The 24,479-nt window shown below is 42.9% G+C and overlaps 1 protein-coding gene across 9 annotated transcripts in view; it reads left to right on the forward strand.

Moving 5' to 3' along the window:
- Nucleotides 1-24,479, forward strand: part of foxp2 (forkhead box P2) — a 102,551-nt gene that overhangs the window by 72,802 nt on the left and 5,270 nt on the right. For 8 of the 9 annotated variants that reach the window (XM_039601076.1, XM_039601081.1, XM_039601073.1 and 5 more), the window contains 11 exons: nucleotides 457-637; nucleotides 1,971-2,256; nucleotides 3,963-4,067; nucleotides 9,954-10,041; nucleotides 11,630-11,713; nucleotides 15,910-16,120; nucleotides 16,986-17,089; nucleotides 17,246-17,347; nucleotides 19,745-19,866; nucleotides 20,028-20,097; nucleotides 20,942-21,249. In XM_039601076.1, the coding sequence (XP_039457010.1) occupies nucleotides 457-637; nucleotides 1,971-2,256; nucleotides 3,963-4,067; nucleotides 9,954-10,041; nucleotides 11,630-11,713; nucleotides 15,910-16,120; nucleotides 16,986-17,089; nucleotides 17,246-17,347; nucleotides 19,745-19,866; nucleotides 20,028-20,097; nucleotides 20,942-21,249 (1,661 nt within the window). The remainder of the gene's footprint in view (nucleotides 1-456; nucleotides 638-1,970; nucleotides 2,257-3,962; nucleotides 4,068-9,953; nucleotides 10,042-11,629; nucleotides 11,714-15,909; nucleotides 16,121-16,985; nucleotides 17,090-17,245; nucleotides 17,348-19,744; nucleotides 19,867-20,027; nucleotides 20,098-20,941; nucleotides 21,250-24,479) is intronic. The other variant, XM_039601079.1, reaches the window with a different exon arrangement.

Here is a 24,479-nt window from a genome sequence, read left to right on the forward strand (position 1 = left end):
AGGGGTGGTGGTGGGGGGGATTATACCAGAGGCTTAGTATCATACACAATCACAAGCCACATACACTGACAGGCTTGAGAGCTGGTATATCAGCATAGCTTTGTTTGTGTGTGTGTGTGTTTGTGTGTGTGCTCAAAGACCTGAACATACACAAAGACAGGAGAAGAAGGTGGTACAGCCCAAAAAAACCAGGAGGAAAGACTAGGTGAGCACAGACAGAGAGGGAGAGAGCGTGTAGAGAGGCAGAAGAAGAAGCAGAGAGGTGTAGCTAAGGTCACAGCAGAGGCGACTGAGTGCACACTCTTCACGCACAAACAGCGCTCCGTCTCCTCTGTCCTCTCCCGCTCACTCAGTTGTTAATTCGTCTGTAATTTTCCCTCCTCTCCTCTCCTCTTCGCTCCTCTCTTGCTCCTCTCCTCTTCCTCCTCCTCTCCCTCTCTCTCTCTCTCTCTATAGCAACAGCAGCAGCAGCAGCAGCTGGCCGCCCAGCAGCTCGTCTTCCAGCAGCAGCTCCTGCAGATGCAGCAGCTCCAACAGCAGCAGCACCTGCTCAACATGCAGCGGCAGGGCCTGCTCACGCTGCCTGGTCCCGCTCCAGGCCAAGCCGCCCTGCCCGGACAGACCCTACCCCCACCAGGTAAGAGGAGTAGCAGGGGAACAGAGGAGGAGTGGTGGGAAGCAGAGGGAGCAGGGAGGTAGTTGCGTTGATATTAAGCACGTGACTCGCAGCAGTAGTCACATACTTCCTGTATTTTTGTCTACTGGTGCTTTTCACAGTCTGGCTCTGTTTTATTGTTCCTTCCGGCTGTCTAGTGTCTCCAAGCCCATCTGTCCTACTACTCATCTGTCTTTCTGTCCTGTCTGTCTTTTTCTAATTGGTATGCCGCTGTGTCTCTCATACGTTATCTTTAAGTATGTCTGTCTGTCTGCCTTCCCTTCATTGGTATGCTCTTCTACCGTTCACTTTGTCCTTAACTCTCCTCATGATTGTTTTTAGTCTTCCCCTCTTCCTTTCTCTTCCACTCTTTTCTCATCTGATTATGGCTTTCTCTGTCTTCCTCTGTTCCTCTCTCAGCTGTGCTCTGCCTCTGTTTGTTGTTTTTCCATCTCTGTTTCTATTCCCTCACTCCCCAACTCCCCCTCCTTCTTTCAGAGGTTGTTGTTGTTGTTTTTGTTTACTGCCTTTACTGAGAACCAAGGAGAGGCAAAAGAGAAGAATAAAAAGACAAGTGAGAGAGAGGAGAAGAGAGCAGGCTCCATTTTTGTTTTTTCCCCTACGAGCCAAGTAAACACCTATGTTTGTTGTTTACCACCAAAATGGCGCAGACGAAGACAACAGGCAGGAAGATGTTAGGAGGAAATAAAAGGAAACTGCTTAATTCTGTGCCAAGCTGAAAAGAAGCAGTTGACAAAGCTTGTTGTTTTTAGGTGGAACGTGGTCATATTCAGTATAATCAGTCTTTTTTTTTATGTAGTTTTACTCATTGAAAGCACACGAGTCGTTGTGCGTCAGAGCTCTTAACTCATTCTGTGAAGCACTTTGGCATGCCTGTGGTTTTTAAATGTGCTATATAAATAAAATTGTATTGTATTGTATTGTACACAAGTGATTCATCACCAGCTTAAAACCGGTATTTGACTGTGCAGAGAAGACTGCACGTGGCTTCAATAAACAGGAAACTGTGATTTCATATTCGAGTTTGCCCTTGCTGAGAGCAGGGCCTTCAGTCATGCAGCTGTATGGAATTTCTCTGGCTGTTGAATAATCCATACAGAGCTAAGCTTTTGTCCTGTAAACACAGAGTGCAATGCATCATAAACTGAAAACCACAATGTGCAAGTGAGAGCTAATAAAACAGCTTGGATTCTTTTTTTGTATTAAGTATTGAGTTGAGCAACTTTATTAATTCAATATACTTTCTCTGTTCCCCTATCTGTTTCTCTCTCTATCTTCTTCTTGATGTCTCTAGCTGGATTGAGTCCCGCAGAGCTCCAGCAGTTGTGGAAGGACGTTACCGGAGGCGGCGGTCACGGAATGGAGGACAACGGCATCAAACACAGCAGCGGCACTGGCGCCGGCGTGGGTGGCGGCGGCGGTTTAGACCTCTCCACTAACAACTCTTCTTCAACTACCTCCTCCTCCAATCCCGCCAAAGCATCGCCGCCCATCTCTCACCATTCCATCGCCAACGGACAGTCTCCCGCCCTCAACCACAGGAGAGAGAGGGAAAGGGAAAGAGAACGGGAGCGAGAGAGGTAAACCAACTAAAATGCCATCCGCCACCTTTTTGATGCATCACAGAGGAAGAAGCAAGGGAAGATGAAAAGTTTACAGCACCCGTACTCTTCACACGAGCTTGTTTGTTGCCGTGCCACGATTGAACACATCAAAACAAGGCACTCAACAACAAGCCATCGTTACTTCAGGGAAAGCTGGGCGTTTTGTTTATTTATTCAAAAGTTTATTAGTGTCTTAAGGAAAAAAAATAAGAGCCTTGTTCTCCCGGGGGACCATGCGTTCAATTGAACACACTTAGCTTGCACACACATATCAAAAGCGGGGAGACGATGCCATGCAGCCAGGCGCACTTACAACAAGCGTCTCTGGCAGAGAAGACAAGGTAACCCCCTTGTACATTAAGTATTTAGTGCTTTCTTTCTTTTTTCTCTTTTGAAAATTACCTTCCATGCTTGCTTGTCATGTAAACAGAATACGTGATGCCTTGAGTGGCGTTTCCAGGATGTTTATCCTTGTGATGGCGTCTTTTATAAATGCACCCAGCACCGAAACACTGACTGTTCACATATCTGCCTATCTGGCCCATGCATTATTCAAAGGCTTTTCTTGGGCGATATTATAATAAGGACTTAGGTTGTAGCGGTGTGTGTGTGTGTGTGTGTGTGTCTGTGTAGATGCTTGGTACAGACTCACACTGGAGGTGGAAGTGCTGTGTAATTGGTTTAAAGTAGATGCTATCTCTCCAGTACCACTAAAAGGAGGCTTGAAAAAGATATCTTTAGAAGGAAGACAGAGGGAAAGAGAGAGGAAGGGAATGGATGAGAAGAGAAGGAAGAAAGGAAGGAAAAAGACTTTATCTGCTTGTGTCCCGAGGGGTGTGTGGTGTCTCATAATGATCGAACAAGGAGTATTGTCAGGAGCACTGCTTACTAACATGCCATGGATCGATGAGGGGAAAGCCCCTCTGTAAAACGCAGCGTGAGCTCTGCCTGCACTAAGACACACAGGCATGAATGCATGTAGCCATCGACCACACACATGCATGCACATGTGTAACCTATATGCAGACAAACACACGCTGAGACACAGACTGTACACAACACGCTCTCATTCACATTTTCACACACAGACAGACACACACACACACAGACACACTAGCGCCTGGCCTAAAAGGTTAAACTGTCATCTTTAATAGGATGTGCTGTCTAGGAAGGGTCGTAACTTATTTGGGTGCCATTTGAAAAACGCCAGAACACCCCTGCTCCCCTTGTCCTCAAAGAACATAAGTTACACAGAGTATTAATCTCCTGATGAAAATTATATGGCTGTCTGGATTTTTAATGTTTACTTGAAAGCCTCCACCCCTCCTCCCCATAATGGCTTTACAAGATGGGATGGTGACTACGGTGGAGACAAAACTAGATTTCCATTGGGGATGGTAGTTCAGCCTATTTCTCACACATTAGTCTTTGCCATCTTAATATAGTTATCCTGTAGTGATTATTTAAACTGATGGCTGTTAGCCATCAACATCCCAGTTTTCCCAAATTTCCTTTTTATAAAGTTGCTGTTATTGCATTTATCCCTTGCTTTCTCTCTGTCTGATTTAGCCCTGGTTATTCATCACATGAATTGCTGAATTAGTGCTCTGACCTCTTTCAGCGTGTCTTTAATCTGCTATTTCCCGTTTCTTGTTTGCTCATTTTTTGGGGCCCGCCTCTAGTTCACTACACGAAGAAAGTGGAGGGACTCACCCCCTGTATGGTCACGGTGTGTGCAAGTGGCCCGGCTGTGAGAACATCTGTGAAGACTTTGGACAGTTTTTGAAGTAAGGACATGCTCTAATACAAACACGTAATAATGGAAATAACATATATCATATATATACTAATATACTGAGTGTAGCAGTAGTTCAGGCAAGCTGAAAAGTCAGTTTTCGCTGCCATCCTCCCTGATCAGTTGATCCTAGTGCCAGCCCAAATCATCTGATTCCACACATCTCAAATAGGGTGTGCTGTTTAAGCATTTTTAGCCTGTATACAGTTGCTGTCCCTCTGCAAGTTGCTTTGCAACCCACTTTCGTCCCTCGAGGTAGGGCTGTTTCTTGTTCCTGCCTCCTGCTTTCCATGTGTGTGTGAGGAAGGGTGGGGAGCTCCCAGAACAGAGCCATAATGACACATAAAAATGACTGAAGATGGAAATAACAATCTCTGAAAGCGATCCCCTTCAGTACAGTGCTTGGTCTTTCTGTGGGGGCCTAACAAAGAAAACATCACTGCTTTTCACAGAGCCCATTTTGACCTTATAGACAGCTAGTTGACAGGGTTTTGCTCTAGCAGTGCAGGATTCAAACCAACTCTGGTCCATAACAAATTTTCCTTCCTGGCGTGGAGGGGCCTGATAGGTTTGTGAAAAAGCGTCAAAAGCTAATGGCAACTCGCACGGCCGCACACTTACCTCCACAACAAAGGCCCCCATTCACTGTTGTCATGGTGCAGGCGCCAGAGCGAATGGACTCTTCATGCTCCATCAACAATTTAGTTAATTAGCTCATTTGTAATTGGCCGGCTTTGTTGCCAGGATGTTAGTGGGGGGACATCAAAGGAAGAAGGTGTTTGCAGCACTACCGATTACAGGTTATCACATTGCCACTCACTGAGAGTCTCCCTCTGCCTCTCTCTCACTCACTCTTTCCCCGGCTCCCTGCTCTCACACAGAGAAGAAAAGAAAGGGGAAAGCTTTAATTTGAATATTCTAATTAGATTTGTAATTAACTGTGAAATAACGATCTGGTGAGTGTTTTTCATGGGCTGTAAATGTCCATGTGAATTCGCACAAACTCTTGAAATCAGGACATTGTTCTGGCTTATTTTCCAAATTATGCATTTTTCTACTGTAGTGGCTGTAAAGTTGCAAAAGCCTTTATAAAACGGTCATATTTAGGTCAGGCTTTGCTAATTCAATGCCGGCTTGTGAATTAAAGCTAAAAGGTGTATCTGTAAAATGAAATGACACTAATAAACATGGTGTTTACCTGTCTTTCAAAGACAGAGGCAGGCAGTACATTAGGCTCCATTTTCACACACTGCCAAGGCATAAAATCACTTAAAGGCCCTATTATTGACGGCAGTGGAGTTAAATGAATCATAGTCTGACAAGTGTGTTTGCTAATCCCCTGTGGAAAATGTGCCGCATACATGTCAATGCCAATACCAGTGCTCTAGAGTGAGCATGGCATAGATATAAGCATCATCCAGTCATGCTTATGAAAAGCCAGTTGCATGTGTACAATCCATTGTCCAGCCTGGAATATATGTACTGCAGTCCAGGTAGAACAGTTTGCCTTGCAGCTTGAGAACAGATGTGTGCGTGATGAGGCAAGTCTCTATCAGATTAGCAGGTTTTCTGATATCTTGTCCTATCACCTTAGTACACTTACTTAAAGAAGACATCAGTCTATTTCTTGGCACTGTATGCTCCTTTCACGCTCAAACACACGTAAGTCTGTGTGCTGTAAGGATACTGTGTCTAGGTGGCTTAGCTGGTTATTTAGGTGAGGGGCATAGATGCAGTGTGTGTAAAGCCATGTGCCTGCGAATAAGCTGGTAAGTCAATGCAAAAGGATGCATGGCTGTAAAGACAAACTGAGAGAGCTCGACAGACAGACAGAGGGAAAATGGGTAGATTTCATACTTGAAAGCGGGTGCACAGGTTGGCAGACGGTTTTGTAAGAACACTTGCCAGAACATTGGCTGCTACAAAACAGAAAACACACACACACACACACACACCACTGCAAGTCAGAGGCTGGCTCTATACTGTAACCCAGCCAGAACATGAAAACAGACACCAACAAAGAAGGCAGACTCGTCATCAGAACAAAGATGGCTGCTTGGTGGCGTGCCTCGGAGCAGTGATTGTAGGTGTCAGAGGGAGTCCTTTCATGTTTCCGGAGATGCCAGTCGACGACACACACACTGACGCACAGATGCACTCACACACAAGTGCAGTTTAAACGGGGTTACATAAAGTGGGTGTCAGATTTAGATGACAGTTTAGATGTTGGTACTTGGGTGTGGGTTATGTATGCAGGGAGGTGGGGTGGAGGGGGGAGAGGGGACCCGAGTCAAGCTGCCGTCTCGTAGCTCGCTGTAGGAGCTCGGCTCAGCGGCGGTGACACGTTTAGTCATCTATTGTTTTGTTCCATGAAGAAACTTGTCAAGATCAGCATTTAATAGCTCTTCAGTGCGCTTTTAAGTGTTCTCACCTGGAAAAGGTAGCCGCGAGGTGGCTGGCACCCTGAATTAGCTCTGTGAAGTTCAAAATGAAATAATATTGCTGGGAATGTTTTTCCGAGTGGTGGGTGTTGCTGCTTTGTGGGTGTGTTTGTGTTAGTTACATGAGAAAGACAGAGAAAGAAACATTCATGCTTTTAGGTTGCGTGCCAGAGCTATTTTGGTGGGAGCCTTTTTGGTAAACAGAAGAGACAGAAAATGCAATTAATACCTGTAAATGTGGATGTTTTATTTGTATAATTTGTCAGTACAATAAATGCCTCCAGCTTACTGCAGATTTTTATAGCGCTTTAAAAAAACAAAGCTTGAACACTTCAAATGTGTTCTTCTCCTGTACATGCACGTCTTGTCCCGCCTACTTTGGCTTTTTTCCCCCTCAGTAATGTACCTGCAAATGGATACTTGTTCTCACTCACACACAGTTAACTGTTACACTCTCCGTCACCATTCTGCTCTCCCTATTACTGGCAGGAAGGCAGGCTCCATGTTAAAATGGTGAGCTCAGCCGCTAACCTAGTGTCTGTAACCCGCTACTAATTAAACCCACAAGGCATCAGGCAAGTGTCTTTGTCTCTATATAATGTGCACATACACACACTGTAGAGGCAGACACCTCAGTCAGGCAGGCCCCCCGGCCCCTTTAGATAGGTAAGCTTGCTTTTACCACTCCACATGTCTGCTGCACCGTGACAAGACCTTTAAAAGGGAGGCACCGACACCAAGGTGACAGTGTGAGAGAGTGTGTGTGTAAATATGCATGCTGTGGATATCAGGTTTTCTCAATTTGTGTACAGTTATGGAAGCCAACTTTCTGTGCTGAGCCCCTGATAATACACACAGTCAATTAGCAAAAGTGTATCATCCATATATTCTGGACTTGAGCAGATTTATTATCAGGCCCTTAGTGGACACTGATGGCTTATACATATTCATGTACCCAGCTACTGGGAAAAACCTTTGAGATGTTTTGTTCCCCTCTCTTTTAGAGAAAAGAGAAACTGCAGACTCCAATAAAAATGAGTCTTTATGTGAGAGTTAAAAACAGCTGTGCATCACTCCTCCCACAGTCTGTGTTTATCAGTCCCTTTATCTCTTTATTTGCTTTGATTTCGCTACCTTGGCTACATATTTCACTCTGCAACACTGTTCTCTACACTGCTCTTACATTCCTTTCATCACACGGGTAATCCTCAGAAATCGGTGTTTCTCTAGAATGGCTCATGGACAGTAAGGCTCGTATTCTTTATCTCAAAGTGTGAGTAGTTTCATCTGAATGCTACATTTTAGATCAATTCTCTTATTTCCCCTCAAAATTTACAATTCCATGAAAATGCTTCAATTTGGTTACAAGTGAGGCAGCCAAAGTCAGTTAACAACTCAGGAATAATGAAATAAAATGAGACATAAGATTAATAAAGAGATTTCTGTTTAATCAAAGAAGACAAGACAAGTTCATAGTTCAGAAACACAGTCATCTATTTTTCCACATTTCAGTAAATACAGCGTTCTTTCATTAATTCTTCCTGTCTGCCCCCGCCCTTCCTTTCTGTCTTTGTGTGGCATTATTAATGCACAGTAGGACATACAGCCATTTGAATATTTCATAAATGCATGTAGTAATCTTCCTGTAATTGTCTTGCTAACTGGCCAGCAGTAGGATGAGCATATGCAGCAAGCTGCAACTGTCTGGAGGACTTTCACAAGGCCACCAAACACAAACACGTGCAAAATATTAGATAAACAAGCTTCTTGTTGATGAGAGGCAAGCTTAATAAAGATTTCCCCCTTTCGCTTTCTCTCTGTCTTTTTTTTTTTTTTTTTTGTAAAGCGGTATCTTCAGGGACAGCGAGCAGCCTGCTCTGTGCTTTTGAAGCAGCTGTAATTCATGACACACGCCATACATCAAGTGCATAAGATAGCATTATGGGCAGTGAAATGAAAAGGGTATTTGCAACATTAGTTCCCTCATCCTGCGAGGGACGTGATTAAATGATTAATGAAATGCCCCCTTTTTGCATGCGCATTCTGAAACAGCAATTAGGCACAGGGCTGAGGAAATCCACCAGTTCGTCCCTTCCCTTTCTGCTGCTATCCCTCATCCATCCCTCCCCGCGCCCCCACTTTTTTTTTTAATGTTACCTCATTTTTGATTTATAATGAAAAATTTCTGAGCATTAGACCTGAAATGGTTATAAAAGTATAAGCAGGGACAGGATGGAATGGTTTTAAATGTGCGCAGGCTAATTGAAAGGTACAGAGCTATTGTGATTACAAATGTTCTATTCAGGTTTTGATTGGCAGGTCGGGAGGAACCAGCTCAGTGAGTTGGCTTGTTTTGCACGTTGCAGATAAACAAGAAGTGAGGCTTTTGGAAGAAAATAAAGGAATACGGGGTTTGTGGGGGGAGAGGGTTTATTTCTGTGTATTTGTGTATCTTTTTTTTTTTATATATGTGCCAATCAGTGTTTGTGCAAGCTCATGATAATGTAAGCAAGCGTGTGTGTTCTTAGATAAAGTGAAAGCCAGCGAGAGAGATTTTGTACTCCCTCTAATGCACTGGAGGCAGAGCTGTAAATGATCATTGAAGGGTCTGCAAGCTAACCTATAATTACTGGAGATAAAGTGGCAGCTCTGGCATTTCATAAGCATGTCTCCTCAAAGCTTGCTTTGTGAGTTTGTCACCAATGATCATTTAGATAGAGGCTCATTACCCAGCATCACAACACTTTAGAAACCCCCGTTTTGCCCCATATTGGTGTTTCTCTGAGTGTGTGTGCGTGTGTGTCTGCATATGTGCGCTTTACCAAGAATAAAGGTCTATCCTAATGGTGGAGCTTTTGTGTCCTACAGACGAAATCCAATCAAGACAAAAACCCTCATTGACTGTTATGGCTGTCTGGCTGCCTTTTTTTCTTTTAATGAGGCGAACACACCAGATACATTTAATATGTCTGCTGCTGGATAATGCACCTTCAAGCAAAGAGCCGCTTTTGTGTGTCAAATGTTGCTGGTGTTAAATCGTGAGTATTGTTTTCGGTAAACGAAGGAGACAAAGCTATTCTGCTGGCCCAGCATCTTTTATTCTCTGTAGAAAGCGGCGCTCGGGGTGGCACTGAAGTTAGCCATCTAAACTGGCGCAGGCCTATTGTCATGTTAAACATGGCACCACACACCGTCATGTTACTTCTAATTACCTAATTTCAGAGTGGAACAATGGGCCTGTACGGGATCCTATAGATAATTATCCCAGTATAGAAATATTATCATCTAAATAAAACAGTGCTGAAGTTGATACTGTAATTATCATCCTCTGAAATTTTGATCATGGTGAAAATGAATTTTATTTGCTGCCTTCTACCGGCTTGAAATATTGTATGGATTTTAAAGTTGGCTTGTCATCTCTTCTCTTCCACCGCCAGGCACCTAAACAGCGAGCACGCCCTCGACGATCGGAGCACGGCTCAGTGTAGAGTCCAGATGCAGGTCGTACAGCAGCTCGAAATACAGGTATGTTTTCTTTCTGATAATAAAGGATAAAAAACGGGGGGAAGAAGTCTCACATATTGTTATATTTTACAATACTGAACTTAACTCGTGAATCAGCCATTCAAAACTTTATGTTCTGAAAGTTGCGTGTGCGGGAGGAAGGCCATATTGTGGTCTGCTTAATACTTCCAGACAAGCAGGACCTGCTGAATTCAACAAAGCCACTAAACAAAGGAATCCTCGGGCCTTACAGCCAAAGTCATTATGACTGTTTTAATTGAATTAAGCGTATGCTTTATTTTCTCTTCCTTTCTTTTTTTTCCTCCTCTTTTTCTTTCCAATTTATAGCAAACGCATCTCTCCTAGTCTGCTGTGTTAATTAACTGCACTTTGCACCTGAAGAAAGCTCAAAAGGAGGGAACTATTTTCAGTAGGTGGAGCGTGACCTTATTAAGAAGTCATGCTGGCTAGATAATGAGAGCGCTGATTGAGCGACATTATTACTCAGCACTGCCAACAAGCGCTGCTTTTCCTTTAGAAACAAATATTTCAAACTGGGTACAAACTCAGTGCCAGCTGAAACAGTCTGCTAGGTACAACCAGTCCTTATGGTGGTTCGTTAAGACTTGAGCAGTTCTCCCCAGCGAATGAAGTTAGCTTTATTAATCAGCTCCTTTGTGCTAAAAAAAAAAACAATTGAGGGTATACAGTGTAAATTCTAACCCCCTCACCCAGTCTGGGCCTGCTTAAACACAAGCATCTCCCCATCCTTTCTGGTTTGATAAATTGTTTTTTTTAAGTAAATAAATTGTGCAAAATAGAAAAAAAAAGATCTAAGCTGTTTATCAAATATGTATTCATTTTCTGTCCAAGCTACTGAAGCTTGCTCTTTACAGTGTGACCAATTACAGTGATACACTTGTGTTGCCTGTCCTGTCTCTTGTCTTCTTTGTCTTCTCTTTCATTCCTGACTCCCACCATCACTCCTTCTCTTTTTTTTTTCCTTGAGAGCCGTCACTAGTAATGAGGCCCAGCGTCTGTGTATGCGTGCACACCTACTTGCTTGTCTGTTTCTCTCCGTGTTTGATCCGTGTGTGTATGTATTAAGGGCGTGAGAGGGTTCAGGCTTTCACATGGTCCAGTCCCTGTCACTCCTTGTGAATTAGATTGATGATAGGCAATGGCTGGAGCAACTAACTGGACCGGGGAGGCGGGGCCGCCTGGCACCCTGTTTGGAAGACCTCTTCACCTCTCAGCAGCTGCTGGCTGCGCTCCATCCCCCTAACAGTGTCCACAGGACTTTGAGCAGACACTCAGGACCACCTAATTTATGGCCTCACCAGCTTGTTACTGTCAGAGCCTCTCTGACCTAAATTCTGCTATTGACAAAAAGATGAAATGCTATTTGTTTTGCCTGACCTGTCTGCACCTTCTCCCCCAGCCCCTCGTTTTCTACTTCTTTTACCTTTCGTGCTTTCTTTTTATTCATCTCCTCTTTTTCTTTTCTGTTCTTTTTCTCTCTACCAGACAAGTCTCGTGTCTCACCTTTGTTTATTTTCATTCTTCTGTGTATTCCCTCCTCTAATGTACTCTCTTCTTCTCTTAACAGCTTTCTAAAGAACGTGAGCGTCTTCAGGCGATGATGACCCACTTGCACATGCGGCCCTCAGAACCCAAGTCATCTCCCAAACCAGTGAGTGCATATTGCTCTGGATACTGTAAACAGGCTCGGCCATGAACGCAGAAAATGAACAGTTTAACCGTGCAGCAGTTGTGCGAGTGAGTGACAGAAGATGAAAGGAGGGGAGGGGGAGGAATGGGATTTGTAATACAGAGTTACATCTGCTTCTTATCGGTTATTGTGCACCGCGAGAGGACAATGGAGTTTGGAAGTGTATTAGATGGCGGAGCGGTGGAGTCCTTGGCTAAAACGCAGGGTCATTTCTTTGTGATAGATATAATAGCCAAAACAACCTGTTGGCTGCTGATGACTGTTTGGCTCAGTGGCTTGCGGCGGCACTCAAAAGTGAAATGGGAGAGGAGAAGACGTGTCATTTTAACAACAAACACCTGAAAATTACAGTTGAGTGCTGAAGATGATGTGGTGTTGACATAAATACCCACAGCGAAGCTGAAATTGGTTACAAAAAAAAGAAAATCCCAAATTGTAAACGGGGTCACCGAAGGAGGCAAATGATGCCATTCTGGATTTACTTTCTCCCGCCTTTTACTTTTAGATTGAATGATAATAAATGCATCTCTCCTAACCAGTGTTTGAATTTGATATTAAGATGATACATTTTTGCAAACATTATTTCCTTCCGATTTCAGGCGTTTTGAAATATTTGAGAGCAAAACATTGTTAGCGTGTTTCTGCTGCTTAGTAAGTGCCTATTTTCAATAGAATAATTTTCCTCATCACCTCTCATCATAGAATGTAGATAATCACAAGATAGCATAATTATCCCATAATTCCATCAGGAATCAAACTCCCTTTTTATTATTCAATCTCTCTCTGTCTCTCTTCCTCTCCCTCTCTGTAGTTTTTTTTTTAATCTTCAAAACTCCAGCAGCTTGGTTCCATCTCGTCCAATAAAGAATTTGCAGCCTATAATCCATGCCTGAATATGAATGAATGATGCTAATGAAGTATTGCATTACATAAAGCACACATGAAAGAGCAGCTAATTGCATTTGATGGTGGGGGCAATTCAGACACAATTCCTAAACGAACAGTTAAGTTCTCAGTTTTGAGGATTCCCCGGGTTTTTTAAGGGGAGGTAATATGGAGATTTGTTGCAGGGAATAACATGCACAGGCGTGTTTCTGTTGCAAAAGCTAGTAGATGGGACAAAAGAGAGAGTGACTGGCCGGTTTGCAATGGCACCTCGAGTTTGCACCCAGTAGAACTGCAGATGCAAGACAGAAAATCGACCCCACAGTTTGATAAAAATGAGCAGTCCACGGTGGCCTATCAGGGCTGAGAGTGAGTCCTATTTTTTCATTAGTGAAGCCCGTGGCTAACTAATGCCAGATGAATACAAGACACTGATTCACTGTCTCCAATATGACCCTATTCTACTTCATTAAATGCTACCTTTTGGCCATGCCGTAGATGGATGCGAGTCAAAGTTAGCATTTCTCTTTCTCCCAACCTTGTGTATTCAAATGAGCGAGAGGTAACAAAGTGCTCACTTCTTCTGTTTCGCTGTAATCACTTCCACTTTGTAAAAATGGAACTCTACGCCACTAAGGCTCGAAGGCAAGGAGTTTGCAATGTTTATGTTTTAACATTATAAATATACAATACATCCCAATATTCATATACAAGGGCATTTATTTAGAATCTAGTTTGCATGTCTAGTGCTCTTTTTCTGCCATACAGAACGTGAGTGTTTGTCAGATACCCTGTTTAAAAAAAAATACATCAAGTTTTTCACAATTCAGGGTCTAGTTAGCATGTATGTAACAGGATGCACGGAGTAAACAACATGAAACATTTTAAATCACACACAAATTTGCACATTGCATACTTTGATGACGGCATAGCTGGCAAGGAAATGAATTGCTATTTTTATTGAAGGCGTCAGTTGTGTGTTTGTGCAGTGTGAGTCTGTCAAAAAAATAGTAAAACAGTGCTTAACAGTGAAAGACACAACAGGGAGCACTTGGAGTGTAATTAATGGTTTGTGTTCAGATAAAGTGATATTTAAAACATTACCAGGTACACGCTTTAAAAAAAAAAAAAAGTAGATAATATTAGTAGTAGCTGTACACACTTAATCCGATCTATTAAAACAGGTAATATGTACATTATTTCCATAACCTCTAAAGTTTCTTTCTCATTCCCCGTACTCATCCCTTGTCCCAGCCCATCACTACAGCAGCTCATTAAGTGGGCATATAATTATCATGTGAAAACCACTACATCCACCGGAGTGTCTCAAACTTGACATTTTATCGTATTTATCAACACATGCCACAAATGACCGCCGGTACCTTCTCCTCAGCCTTGCTCCTCCATCTCTCAGTGCCTTCGGCGCCCTCATTCCCTTCCATCTTTCAAGTCACTTTTAATTCAAACTCTCGCAATGGATGCATTCCACTTGTAGACTCACAATTAAGGCAATTTGGTTTGAATATGTAACGATGTCATTACCATTCCGACTAAATTAGAGCAGAGACTAAAAGGTCAGTTAGGAATTTTCCAGTCGGTTAGAGCCTCTCACATGAGATTTGGGAAGGAAATGCAAAAGTGGTGGAAAAGCTGGACGATTAGCGAGCAGAGCTGGCAGCAGAGCCAGAGGTAAGCAGCGCTCTCCTCGCCTCTAATGTCAAAGGAGGGAAGGAGAGAAAGTCGCCAAGTGCACATGTGTCTGGAGTGGCCGTCACTGTCCGTGTAAATTCATTTAAGTGTCTTTTGTATGCTCACGCAAAGAAAGAACTCAAAGTCCCACTTCCTATACTTCCTCATGTACTGAAAGTCACACTGAATTAGGGACAAAGAATCTATTACATTTGTAATCTTTCCTGGAGGAATACTTGCTTTCAGTTGTGTTGTTGGGTTGAATTTCTGTGATTGACTGTCCACCCACAGAGCAATTTAGATTAGACTGAAACTCGGACTATCAGGCTAGGCTTTTTTGTAGGGGGGAAAAAGATACTTGCTTTATGATTCTTCATTAGGAATCTACACTGGCACTGAGTCATATACCTCTCTCACACTCAAGGCGCACTGATAGTGTGTCAAGCCTGGCCATGAAGATAGTTTTATAGTCTAGCGACTACTTTGTTACAGTACTGTTACTGTTTTTGTTTCAGACTTTGAGCACGCCCGTCCTGAATTCTTCTCACTAACAAATTGCAGACCAGTTCAAACTAAACATAATGTAATGAGTTACTGTAGCAGTTGTTTAATGACATATGCACCACCCAGTGTTGAGATGTACAAATGCAGACAGTTTTAGTTAAAAGCAACATAATTAGTTGCAGTTTGACCCTGTGCATAGCATACTTTGTCCACGGAGTTGCTTTGATTTGCTCATAGTGTCTTCATTTAAATATATAGAATCTAAAAGTGACAGGAGAGATTTTTTACACTCGAACCTTTTTGGTTACATTATTTTGGTCAGTCTAGTATTGACAAATCAGAGTTGAGTATGAAACAGTCCCATTAAACACAAAAAGTGAGAAGTAGTTGGTAGAATACAATTACAAAATCACTGGATACAGTTTGACTGTATCCAGTGGGCCTGTTGATCAGATAGTAGAGTTTGCAACCTGTTCACAAAGGCTGAGAACGTGAACCCATCTTCTCCCTGCTTTCCAATCACCCCGTCAACTAAAACTATCCAGGAAAGCCTTCCCCTTTTGTGACATAGCTCAAATCTGTTGTAAGAAAAGTTGTGGTTAGAGACTAGGGTCAGACAGCCCATGTTGGCACAAGCACTCCAACAGTGTAGAAAAAGAGTTTTGATATGCTCATTTCCTCAGTGCATAAGAATTATGGGTGGCTGCAGTGGGGTAGATGGAAAGGGAGGGAGGAAATGAGAGAGGGAGGGTGTGATAAATAGAGAGATAAAGAGAGATGGGGCCAGGATAACACGGAGGCTGATCGTTGGATAATCTTGAACAGCGTGCTCTAATTAGAATTCTTATGATACAATTTGGTGGTTGTAATTAGTGGAGATGGGCTGGCTCCTCTCCACGAGCCTTGTTAGTGGAAACACAGCTGTGTTAGAGAGGAGGAGAGCAGACACTCTGCTCTGTCAGAGAAACCACAAAATAATGCCTTCCTCCTCCTACTTCCCCCTCTTACCCCCCTCCCCCAAGTTGTTTCTGTCTCTTTCACGCTCTCCACCAATCGCATTCTGTCTTCCTCCATCGCAGCTCAACTTGGTGTCCAGCGTCACCATGTCCAAGAACCTGCCCTCAGCGTCACCCCCCAACTTACCTCAGACACCGACCACGCCCACAGCACCTATCACACCCATGGCTGCAATGCCCCACGTGCCATCGGTGCTGGGAGGAGCAAACGTCCCCAGCATGGGAGCCATGCGCAGACGCCACTCGGACAAATATTCCATGCCTTTGTCGTCAGGTAGGACCAACTACTCAGCGCAGCACCTAACACAGATATCAGAATACTTTCAGTTACTGGAAAATTCACTTCCTGATTGAATTTAACATGAAGTGGCTTATTCTCATTCATATATATATTTATATATTAGTTATTTGACATAAACTAGAATGCCACTCTTCTAGTTTAGGGTACGTTTCTGTTTCTTTATCTAATGAAAAAATTATGTTCAGTACCCGGAGCCCTGGACTATTAATAGTAATTTTAACTAATCATATTCTAGCAGTTTAGCACACACACAGACATGAAAGTGAACACACACACACACACACACAACTGACATAAACGCATAACCACAAACCGCAGAGGCTTGTTGGTCTTACCAGTGTGAGCTGTCTGGTGGTGGGTTTATAAAAGCAAGCGTGTGTTTAATCACTCTATATGTAAATAGACAAGAACTTCCTCTGTGCATAAATATTACATGAATGTTAATTAAGTTCAAATAATGGTGGGAAAAAAAATACAATATTTATTACATTAAGACATTGAATGTGTTAAGCTTTGCATTTTAAACGGGACATCTTTTGATGTTTATATTTACTCTCTGTGTTTAGTATGGAGCAACATAAATTATTCAACTTGAGCCTAACTAACTACACGGATCTCATTTTATGGGATGTATTAGTGTTTAAGATCTCTCATGAGAGAGATTAATTAAAAATGCATTTTGTTAGACATGGAAAATGTTGATTTGATGTGCCCCCTTTCTCTGTCAACCCCCCTCCATCCCCATCTCCCCCCCAATCCTTACCCCACCCCATTTTAATTTGATGTAACCTTGAGTAAATTCAATACCTAAAGGAATAAAATGTACCAATTATTTCAGGTGGTGACACAGTATTTATTTTTCCAGAGATTGCCCCAAACTACGAGTTTTATAAGAACGCAGATGTCAGACCGCCATTTACTTATGCAACCCTCATAAGACAGGTGAGTGGGAAATAAATTAACTTTGCCTGATTAGATTAAAATTAATTGCTGCATGAATCGTGGCAGCTCTCCTTCTCTCCTCTCTGTCTGTTGTTGTATGCGTGTCAGTTACCTGGTCTCGTTAGTCAACCGTTATTTGATGTCATCTCATTTCAGGCTATCATGGACTCTGCTGACATGCAGTTAACACTTAATGAAATCTACAGCTGGTTCACGCGCACGTTCGCTTACTTCAGACGCAACGCTGCAACTTGGAAGGTAACCTTCATGAACCCCCCCCCCCTCAAGCAGCCCTCTTCACCCTCCCGTGCACTTTCACTCCCCTCATAGCAAAGCCTGCTCCTTCCACCCGCTCAAGTCAAACACAAAACCTTAAGAAAGCATATATTTACTCAGCACAGAGCGATTAGCACTCCTCTCCCCTTTCCTTCCAACCTCTCTCTTGAATGGAGCCCTTTTCTTCCTCTTATTTATTTTTCCACCGTTCTGCCTTTTCTGTTTAGAAATGACAGGCGAAAGAATTATTCTCCCCTCAGATATCGTTTTCTAATTCGGTGCAATTAATAGCGGAGGCTTGGCGTGGAGAGGAGAGGGCTCTGACGCACTAATTATACAGCAGCCACTCCATCATCAGCACCTTTTGTTAAGAGATACACCCCTCCTCCTAGTCCCGAAAACCACCTTCTCTTGCATATCATTGGTTAATTAGGAAGAAAGATGGCTGTTTGCCTGTTAACCAGTTCTCCACTGTGCGGAGGCCAGAGATGCATGCACACAGGAACTCAATGTACACGTGAGCACATACATTGTGCCTGTGAGAGGGGTTAAGAGTGTGGAACTAAAGCAAGGGGGGCAAAGTGAGAACTGGCCTGTCATGGAGGGAGCACTCTTTATTTACCCACACAAAAGGGCCCATTTGTATATCTGTCCCTACAACTTTATTGTCCTGTCTCCCCAACACAAAGATGGTGAAAAATATTTTTCCTGCAGCACATGTTTTAAGCAGAAGTGTGCCTGTCTGCTGATAAAGAAAGCCCCATTTAAGCACCACTGTCTTCATTGCTTTCTTTTTTTTTGTTATTTATCCTTGGCCCCTGTATGTCATTTGTTAGCTCCCTTTAGCCTTTGTGGCTGCACAGAGGACTGGAGGGAAAACTCAACCAGCCGCTCATCAGCATGCGAGGCGCGTCGCAGCACTAGATTTAGCAAAGTGAATTAATTTGGATTTGGGATGCAAATGAGCACATGGGTGTGTGATCACCAATACAAGAGGACACGTAGTAAGATGGGTGCCCTTTTCCAGTTTGTACAGCGCGCTCCGTGTTTTGCTGCGTACTGATGTTACGATATGTTCTCACTGGCACCAAACAACACCGCTGCCACCAACATCACCATCACCACCAGCATCTGAACAGTTTCAAATCTTTCCTGCTCCTTTTTTAGTAAAATATCCTAATCTGCCCCACCCTGCACAAAAGCCAATGCAATCTATTTACATCTACAGCAGTGCGTTTCCCTTTGTAAGCATTAGGGGGATGATCAGCGATGGGCCTGTCATTTGATTAATGAAGAGAATTTGTTTTAAAAAAGAGGAGGAGAAGAAAGGAGAGAAATGAAAGGTAGTTTAATATCTCAGCTTGGTCTCATAAGCTCAAAAGAGGGATCTGCACCCCACACCCCACTTTTCCTTTCTCTCTCTTTTCTCTCACCCAGAAGCTTATTAGTTCTAACTATATAGCATGCATAATAAAACTGCTCATTTGCTCATTAATATTAAAATTATCATATTCAGAGCCATGGGCATTAAGATCAATCAAATCCTGGGATTTTCAGGTCAGATGCGAGATCTGCTTATGAGGTTTTTTTCTCTTTTTTTTTCTGAATCCCTTTTTCTTGAGCAGTACACACCAAGCTAAGGGAGATGATAAATATGAGAGGCAGGGATATTAAAGCCAAGGTTATTATTTGTAGAGTCTGATGCATGTTTTAATTATGGACGTATTGTCATATTAATAGAAGAGTGCTTCTTTCTCTAGCAATTTCTTATTTAGTAATTAATGAAAACGCCTTATTGTTTTCTTTTTAATTCAACAGCAGCTTTGATAATAATATTGAGAGATGATTGTGTCATTTTACCAGAGTATTTAGACATATAGATGTCAGATACAGTTCAGCTTAATGCCCTGACTTCTGCAGGAACACACTGTCTCTAACACACAGACACAGGGGCCTCCTGACGACTGACTTTTTTTTTCTTCCCCTTCCAATACTGTCATCTTTTAAGCGATGTGTCCATTAAGAGCAATGCTTTTCTGGAGCAGGAAGGGTTACTGACATCACATTATCAAGGCCGGCATTACCACTTCTGTCACCACCATAAGCCATTCGCTATGCTGATTACCTCCTTTTAGCCTACTTACTCTGATTGATATGTACTGTGTGCAGGACTTGTAAGAGCATTCGCTCTCACTCAATTTTTTACTAATTAAATCAATGGTGCGTGAATGTTAAGAATTTCTTCAAAATGCAGGAAAAAAAATCAATTTTGAAGCCTTCCTCGTCTTCATTTTTTTTCTTGATGGATAATGAGTGAACATGACTCGTTTTTTTTTACCTCATCCCTCTGACCTGTGCGTCATTTCTCTCTGCCTCCAGAATGCTGTCCGCCACAACCTCAGTCTGCACAAGTGCTTTGTGCGCGTGGAGAATGTGAAGGGGGCAGTGTGGACAGTAGATGAGGTGGAGTACCAGAAACGCAGGTCGCAGAAGATCACGGGGTAGGTGCTCTGCCGACTCATAGATCCAGATCGGTAAAAGGATCAGTGGAAACGCTGTTAAATACACTCTGCACTCTCTTATTAGCATCACATTACACATTATGTTATGAACTGATTGACTCATTTGTTGTTGTTTGTTTTGCTTACTTTTTTGTATGCAGAAGCCCATCACTTGTCAAGAATCTGCCCTCCAGTCTTGGCTATGGAACTGCACTAAATGCCAGCTTACAGGTATGGACCAAAACCTTGAGCTGGCTGCGGGTGTTACGTGATTGACAGACAGGACCACTGCCTGAGTGACTGAATGATTGCAGTTAATGTGCACAATAGAACTCCATATTCATACTTCCACTTTGCATAAGAGGGAGCAAGTTTTTTTCTTTTTCTAACTTGAATTACCACCTTGTTTCTTGCTTGTGAATTTCTGCACCTCTCCACTCACTCTTCTCTCTTCCGGTCTGCCATCAGACAGAGAAGGCCACCCTGTGGTTGAATCAAGGAGCAACTCTCGCTCCTTGATTCCCTTCTTTTTCCCTTCTTTCAGCAGTGGCAGCCACCCTAGATTGATAGCGGCATGTGCAAATGCAAGGGCATGTGCATTAATATTTATCTAAGCTGTCATAAATGATTTGCCTTCATAGTGTACGCTGGCGAGGTGCTCATGGCAAAAACTTTAAAAATTTAATCACCGTATATAACTTTAATGCTCAGCAGGCAAAAGTGTCAAGAGTTTTTATTATTTGGAGGTAAAGTTTTGGGGGGACTTTTTTTTTAATAGCCACACCACACAAGGGCACAGGAATGGCAGGTGAGGGGAAGTAGTTGTCAGGAAAGTGTCACATGGGGAAAAATAGTTTCCAGCTGAACAACACTGAGCCACGGTCTTTAAATAATTACTGTGTTAAATCATAATATTCACTCTTCTTACTGCTTCTAAACCACCAAAACAACTGTGTGACAGTAAATGATTACTCCCTCTTATGCACCCAGTTATTCAGTGTTCCTGGACCTGTCTCTCACTGTTCTATTCAAGTTCTAATTCCTAATATTCCTTCCTTGTCTCTTCCTCCCACAGGCTGCCCTAGCAGAGACCTCCTTGCCTTTGCTGGGAACCCCGGGGCTCATGGGCAGTGGTGCCACAGGCCCAATGGGAGGCACCTGCCACGGCCTCCTCGGCGGAGACCCGTCCGGACTGACCGCAGGAAGTCCGCCTGGTCAGTTGGGAGGGAGCCCACCGGGGTTGCTGGGTGTTAGTCCCCCAGTTACGCTGAGCGGCAGCCCCCCCACGCTGCTGCAGTCAGCCCACGAGGACCTCAACGGTTCAGTCGACCACCTGGACACCAACGGACACAGCAGCCCCAGATACTCCCCTCCAGTACACATGTAAGCTTCTGAACATAGAAGAAAATATACCTGCAAGTAATTTAACTCTTGGGGCTACTTAGACCTCTAAGGACTCAAATTTGTGCACATCATCTGCACTTTTCTCAGATTAAACACTGATCTTAAGACATTGTCAAAGATTCTTTTTAGAAAACCTAAAAGCTTTTTAAAACACAAACTACAATTCACCCCCAGTCGATCTCATTAAAAGCTGCCGGTGCTTATACTGCCCTTTACTCAGCCCATAACAGCTGCTGTGTGGATTTAAATGACAACCATTACAGCATACCTATGATGTTGCAGCATGCACACGATGGATCAGAGTTCCTATTTCATGCTTCATAATGTTAAATGCGGTGGGTATGCACTAATTTACACCTCACACATTTTTAAGAGTGCTTATCTAAGTATGCAAGCACACATTGACCCCTCCCCTTTGTACGCCTACGTTGAATTCCTTTGTTAGTTTAATTGCCTGACATTTAACCCTCTGTATCAGTATTTATTTCAGTTTTCTCTGACCCAAGGGCAGGGTTCAATTTCCAGCACGTACGATATCATAAGCAGACTTTTTCTCATCCTTTATCTTCTGCTGTAATTTGATTGTCTTTGTGCTTATACCTGAGGTGAAGCGGACGCTTGGCCAACAGTTAGTCTATAAATAGGCTCTATTACACATTTGTCTTTAATTACACCACCGTCTGCATTATAGGGGTTTAGCTGCTGTATTTTATGCAAGACTGTGCCTATTAATATTTAGCAAGTGTAGCATTAATTACTTTAAAAATCTCTCCCTTCCTCATCCCTCATTTAACGTGGCTAAGAGAAAGCGAGTGTGAGAGAGAGTGAGAGTGATTTTAAAAATTGATTTCATGTGACTTTTAGGAATGTCTGGGCTGCTGATGTCACAAAGAACTATCTGCGTAAGCACTCGCTGTGGAAAAATGAAGCACACACGGAAACAAACACAAAGAAATGATTCTTATATGATTCTCGTCCACTCTCCATCAAAGGCCATGTTGGAAACCTATCAGCTTAGTCACTTCTTTAATGGATAAAAGATGCACTTCTGCTTCATGTGACTAAGTGTATCAGAGAGAACAGAGGAGTGTTTGGTTAGTCCTTAGTACCAGACGTCTATACATTAATCTGTTTGGACATGTTTACCCCTCTTTGAAAGGGGGTAATAAGTGGAGCAAATCTGCCCAGCTCCAGACAGAATCCAGTGTTACCACTCCCTCAGCTCATTTAATTTTTAGTAAAAGGACAGCACTTCCTTTTTCTTGCATTCTCTTTTCTCTGGCCGCACTAGCCTTGACACTTGCAAGGGTAGCAAGATTAGAAGATTAGACGCATCCATCCATCCTTCTCTTCCTCCCTCCGTCTATCCCTCCCTCGGTCCCTGCCCGCCTTTACAAAGCCACAACAACCTCAAAATGGAAGAAATGTGTTTTTCATGAATGGCTTTTCCAAGATGTGTTTAAATAATAGAGTGGCTTGTAGCACTAAACTAAATAGTACATCACCTTGAAGGCCTTTCTCTGGAGAGGAGTCCTCAGCACAAGCAAGTCCATTCAAACCTCTTCTTCTCCTAAATGTCTGAAGGTTAATGATATCTACTTAACCGCAAAGCAGGCTGCCCCGGGCCATCCTGGGTTTGTGTGCATACTGGTGTGAGCGTGTGCACATCATGTAGTTTTGGCTCTGAATACTTATGCAGAAGTGCCACGCTGTCTAAAAACTTTATTGTATTGATCATTTCATTTCGTAAAACATGTTTTAGGTTGGAGCCAGGTAATCCCTGTACACGTTGAGTGAGTTAGATATTTAATTGCACCAATCTTGATAACAGGATTAAAGACTGTAAACACATCTTTTTTCAATTTAAATGTCTAAATGAATGACTGGTAACGTTTTAGGTGAAACCAAGTCTGTTGTTTATATTTCCACTGAAACCTTTGGCTTTGTTCAGTGTAGCCACAGGCTAAAAAGTAGTAGTGTCCTTAACACCAGTCCAAACATCTGCAAACCTCCTCGCAAAAGATCAACAAGCCCTGAGTGATGTAGTTATTGTTCACTCAACTGATTCTGAGATGAGAGCCAATAAACGTGTCATCACACTGAGGCCCAACTCTCTTTGGTGTCTGAAATTTTGCAAACTTTTATTGCCCCCTCCTTCACTACCAACCCTCCCTCCCTTCCCCAGGCTGCCTGCACTCCTCTCATACTCTATCTTCCTCACCACACTACTTCTCCTGCCCCCCCAGCCTACCATTAGATCCATGCACTAATGATCGCATTTGTCCCGACATACCTCTGCATGATTGCAGGTGCTAATCTCCAATTGATGTGAGAGCCAGGCATCTCTAGAACCCACACACACATACACACACTCGGAGCACTGCGTATTTATTACATCGCAAAAGTCCTGCTGAGTGACTCAATAATGGCAGCTAGCTATTAAGCACTAAATGGCTCATCCACATATTTTAATAAAGTGTCACAAAGCCTGTGAATGTTATCGTCGGAGCCACACAAACATCTAATGAGGTGCATGAGAACACATTCCAGTCTGCCAGGTGATCCACATGATGCATTCAAGTACAGACTCATTGTCATTTTCGGGAAATGGTGTTTAAAAGATGATGAAAATCTTTATGAAACACTTTTTATTGTGCTCGACAAAACTAGGGATGCATTGCTTCACTCGCTGTGGGCACCAGCTGAACCATGGTTTGTATCTGGTGCTAGTATACAAATATAAAGTACTGATCAGCAGCAGTGGACATATTAAATTTTTACAGCATGGTGTTTATGAACAGCTTTAACTAATGAGTGAAAGGCGGGGTACAGCCTCACATAGTGACATAAACATCCCTTTATACAGCCACATTTTAGTGTCTCAGAAAGCAGGAAGTGTTTTTGTCCAAGCACTCATATAAAACATAAAATATTTCAGCAACAAATTTGTAACTTTCTGGCAATCAGCCCATCATTTTATCACCTTTCAACACCAGTTTTACTCTCCATCAGCAACATAAATAAATATCTTGATTTTTAAAAAAATCTGTCTTTCCATGCTGTTAGCTGTTACATCAGCAGGTAAGAGGACGTGGAGTTGTTGTTGTCTAATCTCCCACCTTCTGTAAACCTGAGGCACAGAAACAGAAATGTTCATGCGCTCCCGTTCGCATCCTGTTAAGATCAGCCTCCCTTTCTCATCCCACCAC

The sequence above is a fragment of the Oreochromis aureus genome, linkage group 17 (genome assembly GCF_013358895.1).
Source record: "Oreochromis aureus strain Israel breed Guangdong linkage group 17, ZZ_aureus, whole genome shotgun sequence".
In the NCBI taxonomy this organism is placed as follows: Eukaryota; Metazoa; Chordata; class Actinopteri; order Cichliformes; family Cichlidae; genus Oreochromis; species Oreochromis aureus.